Consider the following 21,359-nt stretch of genomic DNA (forward strand, 5'->3'; position numbering starts at 1 on the left):
AGCTCTGGTTGGAGTTTCGTTGACACTCTGCAATATTCTACAGATCACTGCATCTCATACACCACTCCGATCACAGATTCTTCCCCTGTCGATCTGATTATATAGCAGCATCTCCAGCACATCTCGCATACAACGTGAGCATTTGTCTCCTTCCCACCGAAATCGATATCACATCCCACATACTCCCAGCCTCATCCCTACTTTCCCCTGTCCACACAACGATCATCTCAGTGTAAACGTTGATTGCTGACAAAACTTGATTTCGCCACCTTTTTTCCTCTCCCTGCTCTGTTATTGTCCAACATCCCATTCCATATCGATCACTTTGGATATCACCTTCGTCGCCCTTGCTTCCATATTACGGTAACGCACGTTCCATACGCCTGTCGACGTTGGCATCCTCTTCGTATCACCCTTGTTCCTCTCCTCACGCCCACGATCATCACCCCCTCATCTCCCCTTATTCAACTCTTTCCTTTCCATTATACGCACACCTATGTCCTCTACCCGCCACTCGGTTCCTCATCCATTTCTCCATTTGCCATTCGAATAATGCTCGGGCAAACGCATCACTCAGTCACCCAGCAGTGTCGACCATGACAAGATCATTATAACATTCGACCCCTACAGTGCACTGCATCTGTCCTTCTCTCCAATTGTTCACAACACTCCAAGCGCATCTGTGATCTCACCGCACTTCACCCCCCAAATCTACCACCCGCACAATGTCCACCCACGCTCCGAGCTCCTTGGCAGAGGCGCCAGAGGATGAGCCAGTGCCCGATGATAGGAAGAGTGTAAGTGGCCCGCTTCAGCCATGTTTCCTCTGCTGACCAGCTGGCCCTTTAGAAAATCGTCAACGTCAAGGATCTCGCCTACATGAATGGCGACGCTCGTACTCAACCTCATCATCTTGTCGTCCCCGGACTCTCACCGTCTGTCACTCCAGCCGCGACTCCCGAATCAGAAGTAGAACCTTTGTCCCCTCCCTACGCACATCTCGACACCAAATCAGCGCTCTCTCCCATCGGAGAGAATGGTGGAGAGACCACTTCGTTTTCGCTCAACGATTCAACTGCCAAATCAGCAGACTCGCACGGTCTGACGCATGGTTCAGCAGAGGACCACGAATTTCCATCGCACAAGCATGTCGCGGACTCGTCTTACCCTTTCCCAAACTGTGAGTCGTGTTATGCCCTTTGAGGATCGTTCGCTGACTTTTGCCCAGTCCGCCCTCTCAACCACGCTGTATCGGGTCAGAACTCACCCGCCCCCATGAATATCCCTCCACCCACGAGCAACGTCGCATCTGGCGCTGCGACGCCCATGTCGCGCGGCCAGTCCGCCGCCGATATGCGCGATCATAAACCGTTTGACCCCGATCATCCAGATCACGGTGTCGTCAATCGTGCCAACCGATCCGTGTCGACCGGATCCAAGCCCAAAATGGCTGGCGAGAAGAAGAGCTTCTTGTCTAAAATGTTCCATCTGGACGGCAAAGACAAGCACGACAAACAGGACGATGCGCATGACAGATTCTCCTCGGCTCAAGCTAGTCGAGCACACAGTCCCATGCCACATGACAGACACGATGACATGGCTTCTCCACCTGCTACGCCCGGTACGCCCCCAGTGAGCGACAGTGACATGTCTCGACCTCCTTCCCGAGCACCCAGTCTCAAGCGTCGAGGATCGAGCAAGGCCGATAAGCATGAGGTCCACGCGTCATCTACTGACCCTCGCGCTGCGGTTCCTCCGGTCCCCCTTCTCGGCAGGAGAAATTCCGCCAAGTCGGACGCCGGTAAAAAGCCCATCGTCTCGGTAGGAGGTCAGCCCATGACGATTGCGAAAAAGGAGGAAGTCACGGGTGCCAGTGGAAGCAAGTTCACCCTCAAAGATCTCATTGGCATGGGAGGAGGGGACGGTGCACCAAAGCTCGGTCGAAAGACATCCGCTGCGGGCTCTCAGAAGGGCTCTGATCGAGGCTCCACTCGAGGCAGTGAACGCGATTATGGTGACAACACATCGACTGCTTCCTTGTTGAAAAAATACGGAATCTGCGACAAGGCTGCGATCGGCAAAGGTGCCACGGCTGTCGTGCGACTTGCCCACAAATGGGATCGACGAGAAGAAAAGCTTTACGCTGTCAAGGAGTTCCGAAAGAGGCGAAAGAATGAGACTGAAAAGGATTATGTCAAGAAGCTCACTTCGGAATTCTGCATCTCGTCGACATTGCATCATATCAACGTTGTCGAGACTGTTGACTTGGTCCAGGACGAAGCGCATCACTGGTGCGAAGTCATGGAGTACTGTCCCGGTGGAGACCTCTACGCAGCGATCAAAAAGGGTGGAATGTCGAGCGGAGAGGTCGAATGCTCCTTCAAGCAGATCCTTCTTGGTATTCAATACCTCCATTCCATGGGTGTAGCTCATCGCGATATCAAGCCGGAGAACTTGTTGTTGGATGGTCGGGGTCACGTTAAGATTACCGACTTTGGAGTCTCAGACGTCTTTAGAATGTGTTGGGAGAAGAAGACCCATTTCAGTAAAGGCTTGTGTGGGTCTGAACCATACATTGCCCCAGAATTGTTCGAGCAGAAGGGTGAGTGCGGGATTCAGGCTAGATTAGACAGATACTGACATGGTGTTTTGTCTTCAGAGTACGATGCTCGGCTCGTCGACGTCTGGGCTGCTGCAGTCGTCTTCTACTGCATGCAGTTCCAGGAACTTCCCTGGAGAGTCGCCAAATCGACCGACCCGACGTACAAGGACTATGTCACGGCCTATTCTCCTACCAAACCCTTGGCAGAAGGTCAACATCACCCTACACCTCCACCGTTGAACAACCTTGTTCCTAGAGAGTGTCGCTTATTGATCAAACACATGTTGGATCCTGACCCCAAGACACGATGGGGAATCGACGATGTCCTCAAAGACAAATGGATGCAGGGTGTAGAAGTGTGCGAAGAGGGTAAAGAGAATTCCCATTCGCACAGTTCAGCCGGGATGGACATTGTCAAGATTGTCCCTAACTAGGCTGATCATACATAGTCATACTTGGATTCATTGTTTCTGCTTTTTATTTTGTGTGTGTGTGTGTGTTGGGTCTCATTCACGATGATAAGCAGTCGAAAGAGATGTATCAAACGATATTTTGCATTCACATCTGTTATAGTCAGTACACACCACTTCAGAATGTTACACCCGCGAGGGGTGGCTGTCCTTAGCGCTTGATGGGTGCGAGGTATCTCCGGAAATTACCCAATATGGAAATTACAGTGGCGACTGTTTTTTGGGCCTGGGCGGGAGAAGATCAATCGACAGCTTGTGGTGTGCTTTGTCTCTCTCAGCTTATCACCAACTCACTCTGACCTCACCGAGTATATCAGTCATATAATCAAGCATATACGCATCGATATCATCGCCTTTGCTATTGGAGAGTAATCCCTACGACAGTGCCATCAGTGATCTGCTCGACTTTGAAACCCACTACAACGGGGTTGGATCAACGCAGTCCTGTGCCTTTCGTTGTAGTTGCCCCCCGTCTTGGCCCCCTTTTTTCACCGCATTCCTTGCGCCATCCTGCTTTCGACCACTAGCTACACTCCCAACGTCATTCGAAACATTGTCAATAACGACTGCTCCATCATACTTCATACCGCGACATTGGCCTGAACGTCCAGATCAACAAAACAGTCCCCCGCCGCCCCAAACCTAGCCTGAGCTTACTGTCACTTCCAGCACGATGGATCGACTACGCTCACTACGGGCCAAGATGCCTTCATCGCCGTCCATGGCGACATTACCGGGTGGCAAGCTGACCAAGGCGTTCAAATTCAATAAAGAAGCCAAGGTGTTACCGAATAGTCAATCGAGATGGGGGGCGAACCCTTTCAACGAAGGGCCAAATCTAGAAGAGGTGAGTGATCACGATGGTGACACGCAAGCTATCAGCTATGGAGCTATGAGATGCCGATGTGGGAATACCTGACCCATGGGCATGGGCGAGGCCAACCACTATGCCTTGCCTTATCCCGCTAAGCCTTGCTTACTCGGCTGCAGAGGAGCGGAAGCGGGGAAACAACCATCACGATCCCTGAATGAATGTTGAGCTGACCCAAGTCCCGTTCGCCCATTAGCCTTCACTGCCTCGATTCCACCTCGTCTTACATTGCGCAGCGGTAAGTCCAAAAAAACCTCTCTATATCTACACTCACTCCTTCGCATCGATCGATGCCAATCGATCCATGCCTTGTCGCTCGCTGAATATCCACTTACACCATGTTCAGATATTCTTCACCTTTCTCGCCATCTGTATGACTGGGGCAGTGGCAAATTTCCAAGCGACGTGGTTCGCCGTGTGTAAGTGATGGACCTTCATCTGCAAGGGATGAGCATAGCGCTGATCACTGTACCGCAGCTGGAGGCACAGCTTTCACCTTGTTTCTCCTTCTAGTCGCCATTCTACTCAGTGTTGCCCTGTTCATCGTCCCTACAGTATATGATCGGTAGGTCCCGGCACCCTTTCTGATCTGTCTCTCCCGCGGCGTTGACAGTCGCCATCACAGATGGGACAAGCTCAAATCCGCCAACGGGTTCTTATCGGCGCCCAGGACACGGCTCATCATACACGCTTTCGGAGCACTGTTGATGCTCATAGCTGCATTCATCGTCACCGTATCCGGTGAGTCATGGAGCCCCCCCCCCCCCCCCCATCACGTCGACCTATCAGGCTGACCCCACGTCACCAGCTTGGACATCGAAAGGATGCAAGAATCCAGAGGATGACCCTCATCACGATCTCGGTGATGAGTACACCACCAATCTTGGCCAATGGTGTCAGACAAAGAAGGCGTCAGGGATCTTTGAGTGGTGAGTGAGCAATCCCAGTTCTTGTGTACTTTACTGACAGTGTCTCAGGCTCTCGTTCAGTGAGAGCTGAACAAAATGCTAATGGTGAACCAGCTGACACCTGACCCCCAGTCTCTTGGCTCGTTCTTCTCATCCTGACCCTGGTTGAATGGCGTCGCGAACGCCGAGACGAACCCAGGTTTGTCCCGCCTGAGTCCGGTATCTCAAATGTCAACGTTCATGAGCGCCTCGCTCGACGCCGCGATGACGAAGAAGCGACCATTGTGGAGGATCCATACGCTGAGAAAGAGGTCGATGATCCCAAGACAGCCCTGAGATCAGGATACGAATCCTACGGATACTCCCGGACGGCACCTGAGGATGATCTTGAGTCGGAAGCTTTTGGCCGTCCGTCCATGGATACGCATGTTGGCAACTCGACCTTGAACGGGACTACGTTGGGCGGCGGCGGGAGCATGTCCAGAATTGGGGAGTCTGGCGAGGCGTCAAGGACGATGCAGATAGCATACCATGATCCATGTGAGTGCAGCATCGCTGACCTCAAAAGTCAAGCTCATGCTGCCGGCGTAGACGCACACATTCGTCAGAGTCTCCTTGGAGGTTCTTCGAACCCTTATGCTCCAGTGGACGCTCAGCAAACGCCAGTCCAAGCACACACGTATCAGACGGTGCCCGTTCAGCAGGTTCAGCAGGTCCCACAGATTCAACAGGTTCAACCTGTGCAGGCTGTCCAACAAGTTCATCAGACGTACCCTGCGCAACTCTTGTCACCGACACAATATGGCCGAGGTGTCTTACCTCAACCTCCGACCTATCAGACGGGATACGGAGGTTACCAATAGACTTGTAGACCTGAGTGCCATTTAATAATGTGTATCTTGTGTATTCAGGACATTGCGAGAGAGAGAGAGACAGAGACCATGTATGGACAATCGCGTCGAGAACCAGTGTTACATTCATTCATACTTGGTCTTCTGCGCGGGGTCGCTGCCCACTACATGCCTGCCTACCGTCCACCACGCGCCATATTCATGACTAGCTCGCTCGCCCGGGCATCGCTTACATGCTGATGAAGAGACCGAGTCCGACGATGCAGGCTGTGGCAGTGAAGTCAAGGGCGCTGGAGATACCGTGGAGGGTCGAGAATCGCTTGTTAACGCGGGTCATTGCTTCTGAGGGCTGAGGTGATGGTCAGTGGTGGTTCGAGAAAGCAGGCAGGATAACAGGGAGTCGGGGAGATGATCCAGGCAATCACGGAAGGTAGACAGATCACGAGGCTCATAGGACGGACAAGAGAAGCACCTTGTCTCTCTGGACGGTGCGCTCTGTTCCGCTCGATCTGCCCTCTGGCATCTTGTCCGACAGTTGCACTCACGTTTTCAGCATCATACTCCTTGCCCTCCAATCTCTCCAATCTATGTCTCTCAAACATGACGCTGGTGGTCCATGGTCCAACAATGATCCAGTTGATCAAGTTTGCGGTCAGAGAACCGACGATGAACAATCCTTGATGACCTTCTTCACACGATGTCCAATGAGGAGGGACTCGGGGAGATGAGATGAGACCAGGGTGGAACCATAGATGCGTCAGGAGCAAGGTTGAAGTGGTCAATGTCTGGAACGAAAAGTATAAAGGGGTCAATCGAGCTTGAAGCGTTCCAAAGATTTGTCGCGGGAGTGTCTTGTAAGATCGCAGGAGGGCCTAGAGGAACGTCAATAAGTAGTCTTGATGGAAGAGTCATGAGGCCAGTGTGAGAGGCGATGAATGCTAGCAGATTCGGGACTGGCTCTTTCAAGAGCTTCCAGAGACATAGTCACACGTCCATCTCCCAGGGGCCATCATCTCGACCATTGAGATGGGTCTCTTGATCTCTTCGCGTTCTTTTTTTTCTCGATTCCCTCATCCGTACTCACCACGCTGTTCCAGACGTTGGCACCTAGAGAAGTTCCCCACGTCAATAGGTAGAACCCCTTCATAGTGAACGGCGCGAGGGCCGAGTCGAAGAATGTCATGATGCTGTTTGCCGAGGTTGGTGGTCAAAGTATGGGACAGAGAGATAGAGATAGAGATGGATAGTGAGAGGGTAGGTATTTGGATTTGATTCGAGTGAGGTGAGTGAGGTGATCTTTTGGGAAAAGGGTCTTGCCGCCGCTCGATGACACGTTTGCTTTTCAATTAGAAAAATGGGTTAATGAGATTAGGGGGTCAGATTGATGAGATCAGACGGGGGGATTAGGAAAACTCGGAAAGAAACCGTTGAAGAACCCAAAATGACGTCACTCACACCATCTTCCCTCTGCTTTTGATCCCGGGTACTGACCTGTCCCGGTCGACGAACACGCTGGGACTGTTCAAACTCTGAACCTCACTTCTTTACAGCTGCACCTCTTGATCTGACTTTTGACAAAACCCATCAATCGACTCAATTTAGCATGTCCCTCGCACGATTCACTCGAGCTTCCACTGCTCCTCTCAGGACTCTTCAACTCCGGGCCATCTCAACCTCTGCTGTCAGGTCGAAGAGCTTGACCGACAGTGTCAAAGAGACTGCCGACGCGGTATGTAGAATACGTCTTTTCCTTATCGTCCATCTCGATATGTCCATCACGTCGTCAAATCTTACATGTGCTTCCATCTTGCACCTCTTCATGCCTCCAAATGCCTCATCCACTCCCCTCGCCTCAATGACCTTGCTGACACACCCTTTGCCCCTTTCTCCTCAGGTCAACAAGAAAGTCGGACAGACCCTCGCTAGTGGACTCGAAGGAGCTCAGAACGCCGCTGATAGCGTCAAAGAGACCGTCGGCGTGAGAGCTGACCAAGCCAAAGCCAAAGTCGGTGAGTGTCCTTTGTGTGGCCGATGTCTTCCTACATAAGATCCTCGCTGAACCACGAAACTCCCGCTCAGACGCCAACACACCCACCAAGAACCAAGTCAAGGGCGCGGCGGACTACGTCAAGCAGACCGTCAATGAAGCTGCTGCCGATGCCAAAGTAGAGGCCAACAAGGCCAAGCAGGACGCCAAGAGTAAGCTCTGAGCGGGAGTTGTTCAAAGGGGAGAACTAGTAAATCGCCATACAAAAATCGTCTCAGAATGTATACGAAATGACAAATACATGCAATGTGGTAATGATGGTGAATATTACTGAGCCAAACAGGGTGGACGGGAAGAACCAAACAGCAAGTCAAATCTCGCCTCAGAGCTCAGACTCACTCTGTCGCGACTATGAATCCAAGTCCATGGCATCTGATCGACCTGTCGGAGCCGCCGGGACAGTGCCACTCTCCGCGTTCGTACTCGGCGCAGTCGTCGCCGGAGCAGTTGCCGCCGATCCAGATGCTGGACCACTTGACGTCGTCTGCCCAGCGACCGGCTCTTCTCGATCATTGCTCTTCTTGGCTTCCTTGCCATCCACTGGGGTAGAGTTCGACAGTTTCCGCTTAGATCCCTGCTCCTTATGTGACTGTCTATGTCTTCTTCCACCTGACCCTTCGTCCTCGGAATCAGACAGGGATGTGTCGGCGACTTTGGACTTGTCCCATAATCTCGCTGCAGATCGGGCTCAACACGGTGGAATTTGAGGAACCACGGTCCAACTCACTCGGTTTCCTGTCGTCCTTATCCTCCTTGTCTTCGTCCTCATTCTCATCCTCATCGTCGTGCGCGAGCTTTGGTATCTCTGCTCGGAATGTCAGCAAAGTCTCAATGAAGCACGAGAACTACCGACTCACCCTGCATCTGAACACTCGGCGCCGCATTCTTATCCCTCAAGATCTCAAATACCACCTCTCTCAATTTGTCCAGGTACTCTGGCGAATTGTGATCTGTCATGTTGGACGGTCTGACGTCCAGCTCGTAATCTGGTCCATAGTACTCGTAATACTCATTATGCGGTATGGCTTCGGACGCGGTTAGCGACATGGTGCAGAAGCGACTAAACTCACCTCCACCTAGCTCCACACCTGCGGCCAAACCTGTCTCATACGCCCATGTCCTAGATACGGATTTGACTGTGTAGCCTCCTCCTCCAAGTAAGAGTAATGGTAGATTGAACGATTTGACGAATTTGACACATTCCGCGTGACCCCTCATGGACAGGTTGAAAGAACCTATACGATCTCCCGATAGGGAATCTGATCCGCATTGAAGCACAATCGCGCCAGGCTGATACCACTCAATGATCCGACGAATGACCTGAAAGGGACGGATGAGTATCCCCGGTGGCCTTGAATCGACCTTGCTCGGAAAGCTGACTTACGGGCTCGAATATGTTCTTGTAGTTCTCATCATTTATCCCATCCCTCAGAGGTACATTCACAGCGTACCTTCGACACGTTAGCTTCACAGCCAACCAAATGATATACGGCGGCTCACCCCTTGCCCTTGCCTATGCCATTATCCCGGATCTCTCCTGTCCCTGGGAAGAATTCTCCATACTTGTGGAAACTCGCCGTCATAACTCTGTCGGTGAGATAGAAAGCCTCTTCCACTCCATCTCCATGATGAACATCAATGTCGATATACAGGACTCGTTTGTGATACCTAAATCATGTCAGCTGGTCGACGAAACGAAGGGCCACCAAACTGACCGTAATAGCTCCAGAATTCCCAGAACGATGTCTTTGGCAGGTATCAGTAATGCCTCATAGTCACAAGGAGAAGCCCACCATTGACATAGCAGAACCCGCTCGCCTCTGCCTTCTTGGCATGGTGTAAACCTCCAGCCCAGTTGATGGCAATGTCGCATTTATCCCTGGACAATCTCGCTGCGCCCTCTGACAACAGTTTGTTCAGCACTGATCTTCAAGAAGACCCCTGATGCAATCTCACCCATAGATCCTCCAGCAGAGATGGAACAATACTCGAACAACCCATCAAAGATTGGACAATCATCTCCGACGTTGTCTGCCGTGCGTCAGTGATTTCCCGTGCCAAATGAAAAAGATGGGAGAGTGGATTCACATTTCACCTGCTCTTTCGCGAATTGATTGGCGTTATCCGGCGTGATGCGATGTAAGAAGTCGACATATTCATCGGTGTGGAATTGGGACATTTCACGCTTCGTAGCTGGTTTGGCTCGCTATGTCAGGTATCATCAGCATACGGGCAGATAGTCACTCGCGCAGGAGACCCACAAATATCTCCATCTTCTTGTACAAGCCGTAATTCATCACCAGCGAGTGGCACATTCTGATCCTGGTAGGTTTCATGGGATGGCCTAGTCTTCCCGTCAGCCGGAATTCACCACCATAAAGCAAGTGTGGACGGTCGCAGTCGGCACGTAGCTAAGATTCCCGTCCCGTGCATTCAGGCGACACCCACCTGGTCCATAGTGATAATTGCCAATATCCGAATCGAAAAAGTAGCACTGGAGACCGATTAGCGACCGTAAGCTCAGGAAGTCCCGCGTCATTCCGAGAGTATGATGAGCGGATACTCCTATGATGTCTTCGCCCAGAAATCCCTATCTCTCCCTCGCCGCATGCACTGGGCAGATTCCTCTTGACACGCTCGATTGTTTTGTCCACTTACCACTCGCTTCTTGTCCTCCCCAAGAATAGGTGTTGGGCTGCTCATCACGCCAAGCAACAGCTCTGCTCTGGACACACTCTCAAGCGGATCCAGACCTGCTCTATGTTTTTGACTCTGCCAGGTCGATACGCTTTACAAGGGAGGCTCTCTTGCTTCGTGTCTATAATTGATAAACGATTGCAGAGAGGGTTAGGGGGCTCCGAATGACCCGAATGCCCCGTGACCCATCCAGTAGTTAACCGAGAGTGCCACATCACGTTTGTATGGGTTCATATCGCCGAATAACGCCGTCCGGCCGGCAGACTCAGTGTTTTTGTAGCTGGTACAGCTGCTGCTGCTGCTGCTGCTGCTTGCTTCGAGGAATCGACCTATACGGACATATCATGGCGTCCTCGAACATTGACGCACTGCCATACTTTGACAAGCAGTTAGAGGCACCAGGTGAGTGTTGCTAGGTGGCAGTGTTGCCTCGAATGTCATTCAGAGAGCTCAGCACATGACCTCATGCATCCCCCATCCCGTTCAGTCAATCTGACGCTCCTCTAGGTGCAAAGAGCTCTGCTCAGGCTTTGATTGAAGCAGAGCTTCGGAACACACCACAAATCTCGCTTGATGATCCCAGGTTACCGGCGGAAGTAAAGATCTTCGCGGTGAGCTGCACCTCGTGTGACGGTTGTCGAGAGATTAGCTCACTCGTTGTCACATAGAAATCTGAATCCCTGTCCGAATTACTGGATGGATATGCGACGAACCCCATAAGGGGAATCGATACGTCAAAGTACGGTGTTCCGCAAGTCACAGAGGGGTCTAGTATAGATGAGCTCGTAGAGGCGGAGCGGAGAGGAAGGATAGGAGAGGGGCATATGGCTGTTAGGTGAGTTGAACTGCAACCTTTATGCCTTATCAAAGTCGCCGAGTCACTCGTCGCTGAATCTCCCCAACAGGATTGAGAATGCCGATCTTCTCTCCACCTACGGTCCGAACGCATGGTTGATTCGCAACTATCAACTCAACTCTCAACTGACTGAACTCCAATCAACCCTCGAGGCGCTCAAGGAGAAAGTGACGGAAGTAAACAGGAGTAGAAGAGTCTTCCAAGAGGATACAGGAACGCACCTCACTCGTCTGGAGGGTCGGTGGCAGGACTTGGTGGGAAGCACGGTCCAACTGGAAGTGGCTTGTAAAGCTATGGAGGGGCAAGTCAAGACTTTGAGGCGGAAAGAGGAGGATCTGAAGAAGGAAGTTCAACAGTTGGAAGATATAGAGAAGTTATGAAGAGGGAGGGGCAACAGAAGAAAGAGATTGCTCTCCCCTAGACTCGCGTTGACGACACGGCACTGTACATCATGCTGCATTACGGATCAAATTGTTGTACAAAAGTATCTATTGGCACGGCACCCTGATGCAGAATCTTCTGGCAGGAACGATGCCTAGCTGTGCAGACGCTCTAGTCTCCTCTCAGCTTCTGCACGCGCTTAAGGACAGAGTCTTTGGACGGGTCTACAGGTGTGGTCAGCAGAGTCGTTGGATTGTTGATGGTACCGGGTACATACCATAAGGGTGCTCTTTGCTTGGAATTTCCAGAACAGCAGGGAAGGCCGCCTGATATCGGTCAACAGAGGGGCGTATGCGTTCAGCGATCTGATCAGCATTCATCAGCTACACTACGATATCTAATGGGTCTCTCTTTGGCATGGCTCGGCCCAGGCCAGACAAAGGAAGAGCAGGGCGTCACTCACATGCTGGTTGATGAGTAAAATGGCAATGTCTTTTCTCTCTGTAAAGTCCTGGAAGGCAGATTCGATGACGCTAGTCTGAGTTTCTGATCATGAAGAGGCGGTCAGCTTGAGTATACCAGAGCACGAGGCTAGAGACGATGTAGGTTGGTGGTGGTGTCGCATGGTGATGGGCTGGTGACAGACAATAGCCCTTGCGAATGATATGGTTCGACCCTCACTCACTCCCGTCGACGATCAAAAAGTTCTTGTTCTGACTCTGCTTATCAATGTTTCCGATACCAGCTAAGAGTAGACCAGTCACGGAGTCCTAAACGTCGGTGCGAGAAGCGTCAGCGATAGCTCTTGAACCCAACCGGCTCAGCTAGGTCCTCTTGTGGAGGGAGGGGAAAAGACCAAACGCAAGATTCTCACCTCGTCTCCGATGACTGCCAAGAGTGTCCTGTCTTTTGGATTGAAGTTTGTGCCTGACATGGTAGACAGATGTCAAGACCTATCCTGGTGGAATGAAGATCGAATGAAACAAGAGATCAATTGCATCAATTGACTGCTTTCTGGATTTCAGTTGTGTGGCGGCGATGTACCGGGTTCCGCATGCAAGTCTTCGTGAGACTGGCTCAAAGGTCTACTGAGCATCTTGAGGGGACATCGAGCAGTAGCGAAACTCTTCCCGACACAATCAACAATTTGCGCTGCATCATGCATAGCAGAACGAGATGAAAGCATGTGACTTAGGAGACCAGGCTGGCATCCAATCCCCTAAGTGCTGTCCGTGCTTCATCCCAAGACGACGGTCTAAATCCTTCAAGTCAGGAATCCTCGTCCATGCTCTGCCGTGCCCCTGTAGACTTCACGAAATACGGCCTAGACGTAGACGCCAACGGTACAAAACAAGGCAACGATGCCTATTCCAGCGAGTCCAGAAGCAAGCAAACCAGTCCCAAGTTCAGGTAACGGATTCCGTGACTTTGGCAGACTGCGTTCGAATAAAACGGGGGTCAGCTTGACCTTATCATGACGAGCGAAAGGGATAGATAAGAAACGATACTTCAACCTGCGTACCCAAATGGTGAAGGGTATTCTCGAGGATGGTCAATTTGTAGCAAACTCACGTTGAGAATGTGAAAGTGAGGACGAAAAACGCGGATATGCAGATCAGAGCGATGTATGGGAGCATGTCGACCGAAATGAGAGGAGAGAAGGGTGGTAACGAGGCATGCAAGCTCTGGCAGATTTGAGTCAGCTCTCTCGAAGCTTCACGAACAACGCTCGGGCAAGTCTACCTTGACAGAGGCATAGGAGTCGACTTTCGACATTTTGGGCGATGGGACACCGTTGGTGTTGACAGAGGACCGGAATCCAAGTCGTTTGAAGAAGCCAGAGACGGCGGTAAAAGTTCCTTGTGTAGCAGCGCCCGAAGTTGAACACCGAAGCGTAAAGTACACTCACTCCAAGGTTCCAATGGTGAACGTGGAGACGGGTGGGTGTAGATCTCTATGAAATTTGGTTCCGTCGGATTGTCGCAGCTGCAGCAGCCGAAATGCCTTCCTTCTTGTGTGTCTTTGGAATTCGAGACTCGGCGGAGGAGACGCTGTGTTGAAGACATGTCGCGGAGACTGGATCTCTCTCAATTCAGGGGAGATGATTCGGACGACGAGGTTCCGAAAGTGAGTTGATACAGTATCTCTTCTCGCCGATACACGCCGCCCAGCTGACGCGGACGGATGCTGGCGTTAATAGAAACAGCTTGAATTGACTGACCTTAAACGAAATGTATTCACGGTTGGTAATACGAAGAAGAGCAAAAAGGATCTGGAGAAAGAAGCTGAAGAGAAGAAGAGGATAGAAGAGGAGAAGTCAGTGGTATACTTATCACCGCATAGGAGATTCGAGCTGAACCTCTATGATTAGAGCAGCGGCACTCGCTTTGGCTGAGTTTGAGGATGCCTTCGAGAAGCCTGGTTCGTCCTTCGGAACGAGCGGTGTGAGAGGATTTATAGGAGGTGTACGAGGAGGGTTCGTGAGAGCTGGAGGTGTGTCTCTGTACCATTGTGTCCACAGCACTACATTGACGCTTCGCAAGGCGCAGGAAATGCGACACCTTATGAACCTCCCCGCGGACCTTCCATGGCCCAACCTCCCTCTGGACCTTCTGGACCGCCGAAAGGGCCAGCAGCGATGGGATACGCACGGGTCAGTATCACCTATTTTTTCCCCTCGTGTCACACACGCTGAGTCTCATCTCAGCCCACTCCACGAGCCATGTTCAAAGCTCCTTCCCCGCCTCCCTCCGCCGGCCCAAAACCAAAGGGCAAACGAGCAATGGATAGCTTCTTGGAAGAGATCAAATCGTGAGGCATGACACCTGAGTGATACCTGATATATGTCTAGCAATCAAGCTGTCCGGGAACAGCGCTTAGGGAAGAAAGCAAAGAGTTCGTGCATTCAAAATTGCGTGACACAGTACTGATGACCCGATGCTAGTGGAGGGATCTTCCGTTACGGCCCTTGCAGGTCTGCAGCTAGGCTCCACGTGTTCATGTCTTCCGGTATGCTGATCGAGTGTCAACACGGCAGCTTGGGAAGGTACCAGTGGTGGTCGACCCATAGGCGAGGCCGAGGTGGGAGGAGTTTTAGTCTTGACAGTCAGTGTGACCGTGCTGACGATTTGTCGTAGTCTACAAATCTATTTGTGGTGAGAGTGTCGGATTCCGGGATATAGAACATGGCTTGACCAAGTGCGTAGGGCAATCTCCCGTCAAATGTCACAGAAGAGACCCTAGGTCTGTTCTTCGCAAAGATTGGACCCGTCGGAACCGTCAAGATCATGTGGCGTAAGTGTATAGACAGAGGGCGAGACTCGACTGACCAAGTGTCGAAGCTCGAGGCGATATTGACTCATCCATCGGCGGAGTGGTCACCTCTTCTCGATGGGCTAAACCAGGCCTACAGGGTTTTGTGGCGTATATGAAACGGAAAGACGCCGAGACTGCAGTAAATGAACTAGACGGGTTGGACTGGGGTGGAAGCGTCATCAGGGTTGGATGGTCCAAGCCTGTCCCAGTACCTACTCGGGCCATCTATGGTCAGTATACTTAAGTGCTTCGACTCTCCCTTTACTGATGCAAGCCGAAAAGATCTCGGATCCAGCAGAGGACGATCCCCGGAACCCAGCTCATCGCGGCACAAGGCTCGGTCACCTTCTTACTCCATATCTCCTTCTCCTCCGCCTCGATCCAAACGTCGCCAATCCCCATCCGGTCCCAGATCGCCGTCTCCAAGACGAAACGAGTCTCGGCACAATCGCTCAGAGTCATACTCCTCACGTTCTCGCTCCCGTTCGCATTCGCGATCGCGATCACCTCCGCCAAAGAAACTCAGCTCGAGGGAAAAGTGGCTCAAAAAGGTACCTGTAGAGACGGATAAGTTCATCAGGGCTGTTGCTGCCAAAGTCAGACATCACGGCAAAGGCTTCGAACAGGTCTTGAAGACCAAGGAGAAAGACAACGAAAAATTCAACTTCTTCTTCAACTCTGATGTAAGCAGGCAAATTTTGGCGCCCTCGATCCGATAACTGAACGACCGTCTAGCTGCCCGACTATCACCTCTATCGGTCTTTATTGAGTTCATCTTACCGGATCCCGACTCCTCCACCGGATGATTTCGTGGATGAAGTGTGTAGACGAGATCTGCTTCTGACAGGGGCCACTGCTGATCGGTCATCTAAGGGTTACGCATCCATGTACTCGTCTGATTCTGCAGAGGATTCGGAGAGAGAGAGAATAGGCAAGACCAAAGTCGGAAAACTCGCTAGGAAGAGATACGAGGCGATGTTACGGATGATGAGTGGCAAGAGAGCGGAAATCGGGCGTGCTATGGAGTTTGCAGTCAAGCATGCCGAAGCGGCCGACGAGGTAGGCTACAGGGATTGGGAAATTAGGACTGACCTTGACAGGTCGCGGATATCATTTGTCAAAGCCTGAGGATAGACGATACGCCAGTTCCAAGAAAAATTGCTCGGCTTCATCTAGTGTCTGACATCTTGCACAATTCAGTAAGTCGGTTGACTGACAGCATGCCATCGACTCTGGCTCAAGCTCACTCTTCAGGCATCACCTCTGCCCAATGTCTGGAAGTATCGTCTAGCTTTTGAACAGCGACTTCCCAAGGTCTTTGCTCATCTCTCGGACGTGGAAAAGAGCTTGAGGGCGTACTCGGGCATCATCAGTGCGGATGTGTTCAAGACACAAGTCTTGACTGTCCTTGAAATTTGGGATCGATGGTGGGTCGATTTTTGCGGCATTTGATGATGTTTGGTCTGACGAAAGCTTAGGATTGTCTTCACTGGCGAAGTCAGCGAGAGTCTTCGCGAACTGTTCCTCGGCGATCGAACGTTGAATGGGGCGGGGAAGACAGATGAAGCGGAGCACCAGGAGCAACAAGAGAAGAAGGCTAAAGACGACAGTGAGGGGTCACGAGGGGGTTTTAAAACGTCCGGCTTTAAATCATCGTTTAAACCTCTGTCCGCTGTCGCAGCGCCTGCCGAGTCGACACTCGAGGACGGCGGCAACGCTACTGCCGAACAACTAGATGGAGAGGACATGGAGCTGGATGGTGAGCCAATGGAAGAGGAAGATGTGGACGGAGAAGCAATGGACGAGGATCTAGACGGCGAGGCGATGGAGGATCTCGATGGAGAAGCCATGGGAGAAGACGACGTCGATGGCGAGCCAATGTGATTCATCGTGCCTCATGCCGATTCTTGACTACGGTACCGGATAGTTTACTGGATGATACCGATGTCATCATGATGGTATCGACTGTACTGATACTGGATAAGATGCTTGTGATGACACAAATGACTATTCATTCATCAAGTGAAGATCCACAACTCCCTTCCACATCTTGTCATTGATCTTGACCGCCTTATCCAATGAAGCTCTCAACCGTTTATTCTCGTCGAGAATCTCGGCGAGATGCTCATTCGTCTTCTGAATATGGACATCACCGGACCCCCTTGCCATTGATCCTCGAGCGCGAGGAGGTCGCAGCGAAGTCAGGAGTTCGTGCTTCGTACTGGGTCCCAGGGCCATGACGACGTCTTGCGCTTCCCGATTCGACTTGCCCACTCGAAGTCTTTCAAACGCCTTCACTTCGAGAGGAGTCCACCTGTCAGGATTCGAAACGCCAAGATCGGGCGGTCTGAGCATGGTCGAGAGGTGAGTGACGGGTCCCGAGAGGTTGAGTGTTCGGACGAGTTGATGAGAGGGAATACTGAGGATGGATACTTCGCCTGAGTCTGTACCGACCAGAAGATGGCTTGCAGAGATGGAAAGGGTCATCGAAGTGAACGCTGATCTGGACGAGTTATCAGACGGATCCCGAGTTTTTACAATCCAGCTGCTCACTTGCTCTCGAATATTAAGGGCCCGAGCTTGACAGGTGGCTCTCCGAATCCGCCTCCGCCAACAGCCTCAACATTGTTATCAGACCTAGCATCCTCCTTGTGCTTGTATAATGGGACGTGCCAGGCTTGTCCTCTACTCTCGATATTTGCCGCAACGTAAAAAAATCTCTCCATGGGGTCGACCACCACTTGGACGGGTGTAGAGCCAGCTGGCAAGGCGAATGTCGACAAGAGGGTGAAAGGAGGATACAAGTCCCAGAGCTTGACTGTGCCGTCCTCCGAGCATGTAAAAGCTCGTCCGCCGGCTACTGAGCTGGATCGCGAAACACATACGGAGAGGACAGGAAGAGTATGGTCGGAAAAGGAGCCGTACGGTTTCGGCAGAGGGAGAGATGGATCGACAAGTTGCGAAACGAGGAAGACATGGGACGATGCGTCGAGAGAAGAGCTCAGGAGGAGACGAGAATCAGGCGTAAATGTCAATGAGGTGATTTGTCGGTAATGAACTGTGAAGGAGGAATGCAGTGAACCAGAGGAGATCTGGAAAAGAGCGGTGATCAGCGATACATTCTGAACGCCTGCGTCGGCCTGCAGACACACCTCCCAAAGATACATGTGACCAGAGGAGGACCCTCCAGCGGCCCAGCAACCGTTTGGAGACACGGTAAAGCAGCTCAATTTTTCAGGCATGTGCAGTTTGAGTTGCAGTTGATCCTATCGGAAAAAGTTTAGTTACAATGTAGTACCTGGTCTGCTCACCTTTTGCCAGGTCCATACGTTCACGATGGCTTTACCTTCCTGTAGAGCCAGGACTCCACCACCAATTCCGTTCTTTGACTGTATACATCCGAGTGAATGGATAGCACTCACAGACGGTTTCAACGAAGCCGCCTGTGTACAAGTCGATAAGTCGTGCAGGTATATCGAGGGCTGACCGGTGGTTCCAGGCCTGGAAGACGATGATGATGCCTCTGCACAAGCTGAGAGAATCAACTCCTGTGGTTGGGACATGTTCTAAGTCTTATGCTGCTAGCCGTGCTCGCTAACCGCTTGCCTTAGCTTATCCGAGTCTCGTCAGGCATGAGTTGAAATTTATTACGAGGGCAACTGGCCAGCCGCCGTCGCTGTCGCCGTCGCCGCCATCAATAGCATCACGTGATTTCATTATTTTCGGCCCACCCAAAAGAAAAAAAATTCTGGGGGCCGAGCGGAGAAAGAGCTTTTTGAGGCTGGTTCGACCGGGGGAGAGTGTGAGTGAGAGTGGTCTGATCAATTGAACACTCTTATACCATATCGATCCCACCACATCGTCGAGCAGGAAGGAGGAGCTGCGTACCGATTGCTGTCCTGAGTATTCTTTTGCACCTCGCGCCAGCCTCGGTGCTCGTTGAACCACTCGATCGATCGTCCCCTGGACTCTTCTTTTTTTGTTGACAGAATCCTGTGGGAGACGGCCGTCTGCATTTGAGCGTGCTGCCAAGGTATCTTGATCGGAGACTCGGAGACGAACTTTCCCGTACCCATTGGGAGACTTCGGACATCGTGTAAGTCTATCCTACTGGCCATCGTTCAGGCCTGTGAAGGCTGCGCAGGAGCTCGCCTTCAGCGCCGCGCTGAGCACACGGGCAAAACCCTCGTGACTCTCCAGACAGATCGCTGATCAGAGCGTAGGAAGTTTCTGTTGCAAGCCATTGATCATCTCCGGACTTTCAGTTGATACCCAAAATGGAGCGAATGGGCCATGTCTCTCAGATGATCCCTCTCCCCACCTCTCTCCATTTTCGTAATGGTGGAGTCTGGGGACTGGAGTCTCTGAGCAAGACGCGTTTCAACATCTCCTTCGACAAGTGAGTCACTCGCTTCAGTGCATATATATATAATCATGGGCGACTAGTGCTGACGACCTCATTTCTCAGCCGTACGCTCGCCGCTACCATCTTCACGCTCATCATTTCTCTTCTTGTCCTCGAGCAGGCCGTGTACAGGGCCAAAAAGGGCAACTTGCCCGGTGACAAATGGACAATCCCCGTCATTGGCAAATTCACCGACTCTTTACACCCTTCGTTGGTCAAATACAAGAAACAGTGGTATTCGGGAGCTCTGAGTGCCGTTTCCGTATTCAATATGTGGGTTTTAGAGCTTCCAGCTTCCAGCTAATGCCCGTCCAAGTTTTATCGTCCTAGGATCATCCAATGACATGGCTAGAAAGATTCTCAACTCGCCCACCTATGCCGAGCCTTGTCTCGTGCACGCTGCTAAGAAAGTGTTGCTTCCGGAGAATTGGGTGTTCTTGCACGGCAAACCTCACGCGGATTACCGAAAGTCCTTGAACGTCTTGTTCACCAGAAAGGCACTCAGGTGGGCACCTGGAGCATTTGCGATTTGAATCGATTGCTGACAACCCGCGACAGCATGTACCTCCCCGTTCAGGAGCGCATCTACCATGACTATTTCAATAAGTGGATGTCGGACCCATCGCCTGCTCACCCATACATGCGGAAGATGCGAGACCTCAACATGGAAACTTCCTTGTCCGTGTTCCTCGGACCGTATTTGACTCAAGCTCAGAAGCAAGAGATCAATGACAAGTACTGGCTCATCACGCTTGCTCTGGAGCTGGTGAACTTTCCTTTCGCCTTCCCAGGAACCAAAGTCTACAACGCGATCAAGGCTCGAGAGCTCGTTATGAAGTACCTTCGAGCTGCTTCAGCCGCTTCAAAGATTCGCATGGAAGACCCTAACGCTCAATCCGAATGCTTATTGGACGAATGGACCAAGGCTATGATTCAATCACGTCGGGGTGCGAACGGAGACGGCGAAGAGGCCAAGCTGCTTAGTCGAGAGTATTCGGATCACGAGATCGGTATGGTCGTCCTCAGTTTCCTCTTTGCGAGTCAGGACGCTATGAGCTCGGCCATCGTGTATGCTTTCCAGCTTGTTGCCGATCACCCCGAAGTCTTGGCAAAGATCCGGGAGGAACAATACCGCGTCAGAGGAAATGATGTGGATGCTCCTTTGACATTGGATCTCTTGGACGACATGGTCTACACTCAGGCTACGATCAAAGAAGTCATGAGGCTGAGACCGTCCGTCATCATGGTGGGTAGATATTTAGGGTGAAACGATCTGTCTGATAACCCTCCACAGGTGCCATACATGACCACCAAGAAATTCCCAATCACTAAAGATTACACCGTTCCCAAGGGAACCATGCTCATACCCGTATTCTGGAACTCGCTGCATGACGAGACATGTTATCCGGAGCCAGATTCCTTCAATCCAGACCGATGGCTGAAGAACGAGGATGGCTCCGAGCCATTAGCGGAGAGCAAGCCTCAAAACTTCATCGTATTTGGGAGTGGACCACACAAGGTGAGAACCCCGGTATACGCTTTCCGCCATGAAAGACAGTCGTTGATGGAGTGATCCAGTGTATCGGTGGAGCCTATGCCAACATGCACTTGGTTGCTACACTTGGCACAGCCAGTATTCTAATGGACTGGAAACACGAGCGTACACCAGATAGTGATGAGATTCAGGTCATTGCGGGGTGAGTCTTGTGGTATTTTTAATGGAGGACTTCCAGCTCACGTTCTGACCAGTATCTTCCCTAAGGATGATCTGCTAATGCAGTTCACTCCTCGAGCACCTCCCTCATGAGGTGACTGGTAATGTACGGCGTAGGTGGAAATGATGGTGTGGCGGGTTTCCAAGCTGGGATGGATCCCTTGGATTCCGCATGGCGAAATTGACTGTTGGGGACCGACAGTTGCTTTCAAAGTATGGAGATGATATAGCGAATCTGACGT

The 21,359-nt window shown here is 51.6% G+C and overlaps 11 protein-coding genes across 11 annotated transcripts; 6 read left to right on the plus strand and 5 right to left on the minus strand.

Moving 5' to 3' along the window:
- Positions 1-1,836: 1,836 nt before the first annotated feature.
- BD324DRAFT_641302 (kinase-like domain-containing protein) lies at positions 1,837-3,036 on the plus strand (the record flags this gene model as incomplete). The annotated part of the gene is made up of 2 exons (XM_022017415.1): positions 1,837-2,602; positions 2,660-3,036. The coding sequence occupies 2 exons, from the start codon at positions 1,837-1,839 to the stop codon at positions 3,034-3,036; spliced, it is 1,143 nt and encodes a 380-aa protein (XP_021872917.1).
- Positions 3,037-3,332: 296 nt separating this feature from the next.
- BD324DRAFT_618365 (hypothetical protein) lies at positions 3,333-5,815 on the plus strand. Its single transcript, XM_022015019.1, has 8 exons — positions 3,333-3,919; positions 4,140-4,181; positions 4,290-4,362; positions 4,421-4,508; positions 4,569-4,684; positions 4,752-4,872; positions 4,921-4,931; positions 4,984-5,815. The coding sequence occupies exons 1-8, from the start codon at positions 3,746-3,748 to the stop codon at positions 5,712-5,714; spliced, it is 1,356 nt and encodes a 451-aa protein (XP_021872918.1). The 5' UTR covers positions 3,333-3,745; the 3' UTR covers positions 5,715-5,815.
- Positions 5,816-7,209, minus strand: BD324DRAFT_618376 (hypothetical protein). The gene is made up of 3 exons (XM_022015020.1): positions 6,787-7,209; positions 6,248-6,574; positions 5,816-6,051 (listed from the first exon to the last, which is right to left on the minus strand). The coding sequence occupies exons 1-3, from the start codon at positions 6,883-6,885 to the stop codon at positions 5,932-5,934; spliced, it is 546 nt and encodes a 181-aa protein (XP_021872919.1). The 5' UTR covers positions 6,886-7,209; the 3' UTR covers positions 5,816-5,931.
- On the plus strand, positions 7,210-7,985 carry BD324DRAFT_618378 (hypothetical protein). The gene is made up of 3 exons (XM_022015021.1): positions 7,210-7,431; positions 7,597-7,711; positions 7,782-7,985. The coding sequence occupies exons 1-3, from the start codon at positions 7,306-7,308 to the stop codon at positions 7,910-7,912; spliced, it is 372 nt and encodes a 123-aa protein (XP_021872920.1). The 5' UTR covers positions 7,210-7,305; the 3' UTR covers positions 7,913-7,985.
- On the minus strand, positions 7,986-10,812 carry BD324DRAFT_618380 (hypothetical protein). The gene is made up of 14 exons (XM_022015022.1): positions 10,408-10,812; positions 10,198-10,243; positions 10,011-10,093; positions 9,838-9,955; positions 9,706-9,780; positions 9,543-9,650; positions 9,465-9,495; positions 9,250-9,417; positions 9,134-9,200; positions 8,820-9,069; positions 8,607-8,774; positions 8,477-8,554; positions 8,089-8,424; positions 7,986-8,047 (listed from the first exon to the last, which is right to left on the minus strand). Exons 1-13 carry the CDS (start codon positions 10,450-10,452, stop codon positions 8,099-8,101), a joined length of 1,563 nt encoding a protein of 520 aa, XP_021872921.1. The 5' UTR covers positions 10,453-10,812; the 3' UTR covers positions 7,986-8,047; positions 8,089-8,098.
- BD324DRAFT_618387 (Pre-mRNA-splicing factor SPF27) lies at positions 10,683-11,742 on the plus strand. Its single transcript, XM_022015023.1, has 4 exons — positions 10,683-10,848; positions 10,954-11,057; positions 11,115-11,281; positions 11,352-11,742. Exons 1-4 carry the CDS (start codon positions 10,791-10,793, stop codon positions 11,680-11,682), a joined length of 660 nt encoding a protein of 219 aa, XP_021872922.1. The 5' UTR covers positions 10,683-10,790; the 3' UTR covers positions 11,683-11,742.
- Positions 11,743-12,827, minus strand: BD324DRAFT_618392 (V-type ATPase F subunit). Its single transcript, XM_022015024.1, has 5 exons — positions 12,558-12,827; positions 12,369-12,453; positions 12,147-12,229; positions 11,961-12,048; positions 11,743-11,907 (listed from the first exon to the last, which is right to left on the minus strand). The coding sequence occupies exons 1-5, from the start codon at positions 12,615-12,617 to the stop codon at positions 11,855-11,857; spliced, it is 369 nt and encodes a 122-aa protein (XP_021872923.1). The 5' UTR covers positions 12,618-12,827; the 3' UTR covers positions 11,743-11,854.
- On the minus strand, positions 12,826-13,688 carry BD324DRAFT_679564 (hypothetical protein). Its single transcript, XM_022019045.1, has 3 exons — positions 13,427-13,688; positions 13,256-13,368; positions 12,826-13,119 (listed from the first exon to the last, which is right to left on the minus strand). Exons 1-3 carry the CDS (start codon positions 13,457-13,459, stop codon positions 13,008-13,010), a joined length of 258 nt encoding a protein of 85 aa, XP_021872924.1. The 5' UTR covers positions 13,460-13,688; the 3' UTR covers positions 12,826-13,007.
- Positions 13,689-13,708: 20 nt separating this feature from the next.
- BD324DRAFT_618400 (hypothetical protein) lies at positions 13,709-17,006 on the plus strand. The gene is made up of 17 exons (XM_022015025.1): positions 13,709-13,810; positions 13,884-13,999; positions 14,055-14,176; positions 14,227-14,336; positions 14,391-14,494; positions 14,535-14,578; positions 14,628-14,657; positions 14,721-14,764; positions 14,821-14,838; positions 14,890-14,977; positions 15,025-15,228; positions 15,281-15,681; positions 15,734-15,817; positions 15,872-16,057; positions 16,099-16,197; positions 16,253-16,425; positions 16,477-17,006. Exons 1-17 carry the CDS (start codon positions 13,748-13,750, stop codon positions 16,880-16,882), a joined length of 2,292 nt encoding a protein of 763 aa, XP_021872925.1. The 5' UTR covers positions 13,709-13,747; the 3' UTR covers positions 16,883-17,006.
- Positions 17,006-18,561, minus strand: BD324DRAFT_679566 (WD40-repeat-containing domain protein; the record flags this gene model as incomplete). The annotated part of the gene is made up of 5 exons (XM_022019046.1): positions 17,006-17,501; positions 17,552-18,090; positions 18,151-18,264; positions 18,310-18,387; positions 18,421-18,561. 5 exons carry the CDS (start codon positions 18,559-18,561, stop codon positions 17,006-17,008), a joined length of 1,368 nt encoding a protein of 455 aa, XP_021872926.1.
- Positions 18,562-19,302: 741 nt separating this feature from the next.
- On the plus strand, positions 19,303-21,210 carry BD324DRAFT_576873 (putative C-22 sterol desaturase; the record flags this gene model as incomplete). The annotated part of the gene is made up of 7 exons (XM_022013221.1): positions 19,303-19,397; positions 19,467-19,676; positions 19,720-19,908; positions 19,962-20,649; positions 20,698-20,922; positions 20,982-21,100; positions 21,153-21,210. The coding sequence occupies 7 exons, from the start codon at positions 19,303-19,305 to the stop codon at positions 21,208-21,210; spliced, it is 1,584 nt and encodes a 527-aa protein (XP_021872927.1).
- Positions 21,211-21,359: the final 149 nt, after the last annotated feature.

This window comes from Kockovaella imperatae (genome assembly GCF_002102565.1).
Source record: "Kockovaella imperatae strain NRRL Y-17943 chromosome Unknown BD324scaffold_3, whole genome shotgun sequence".
Classification (NCBI taxonomy): Eukaryota; Fungi; Basidiomycota; class Tremellomycetes; order Tremellales; family Cuniculitremaceae; genus Kockovaella; species Kockovaella imperatae.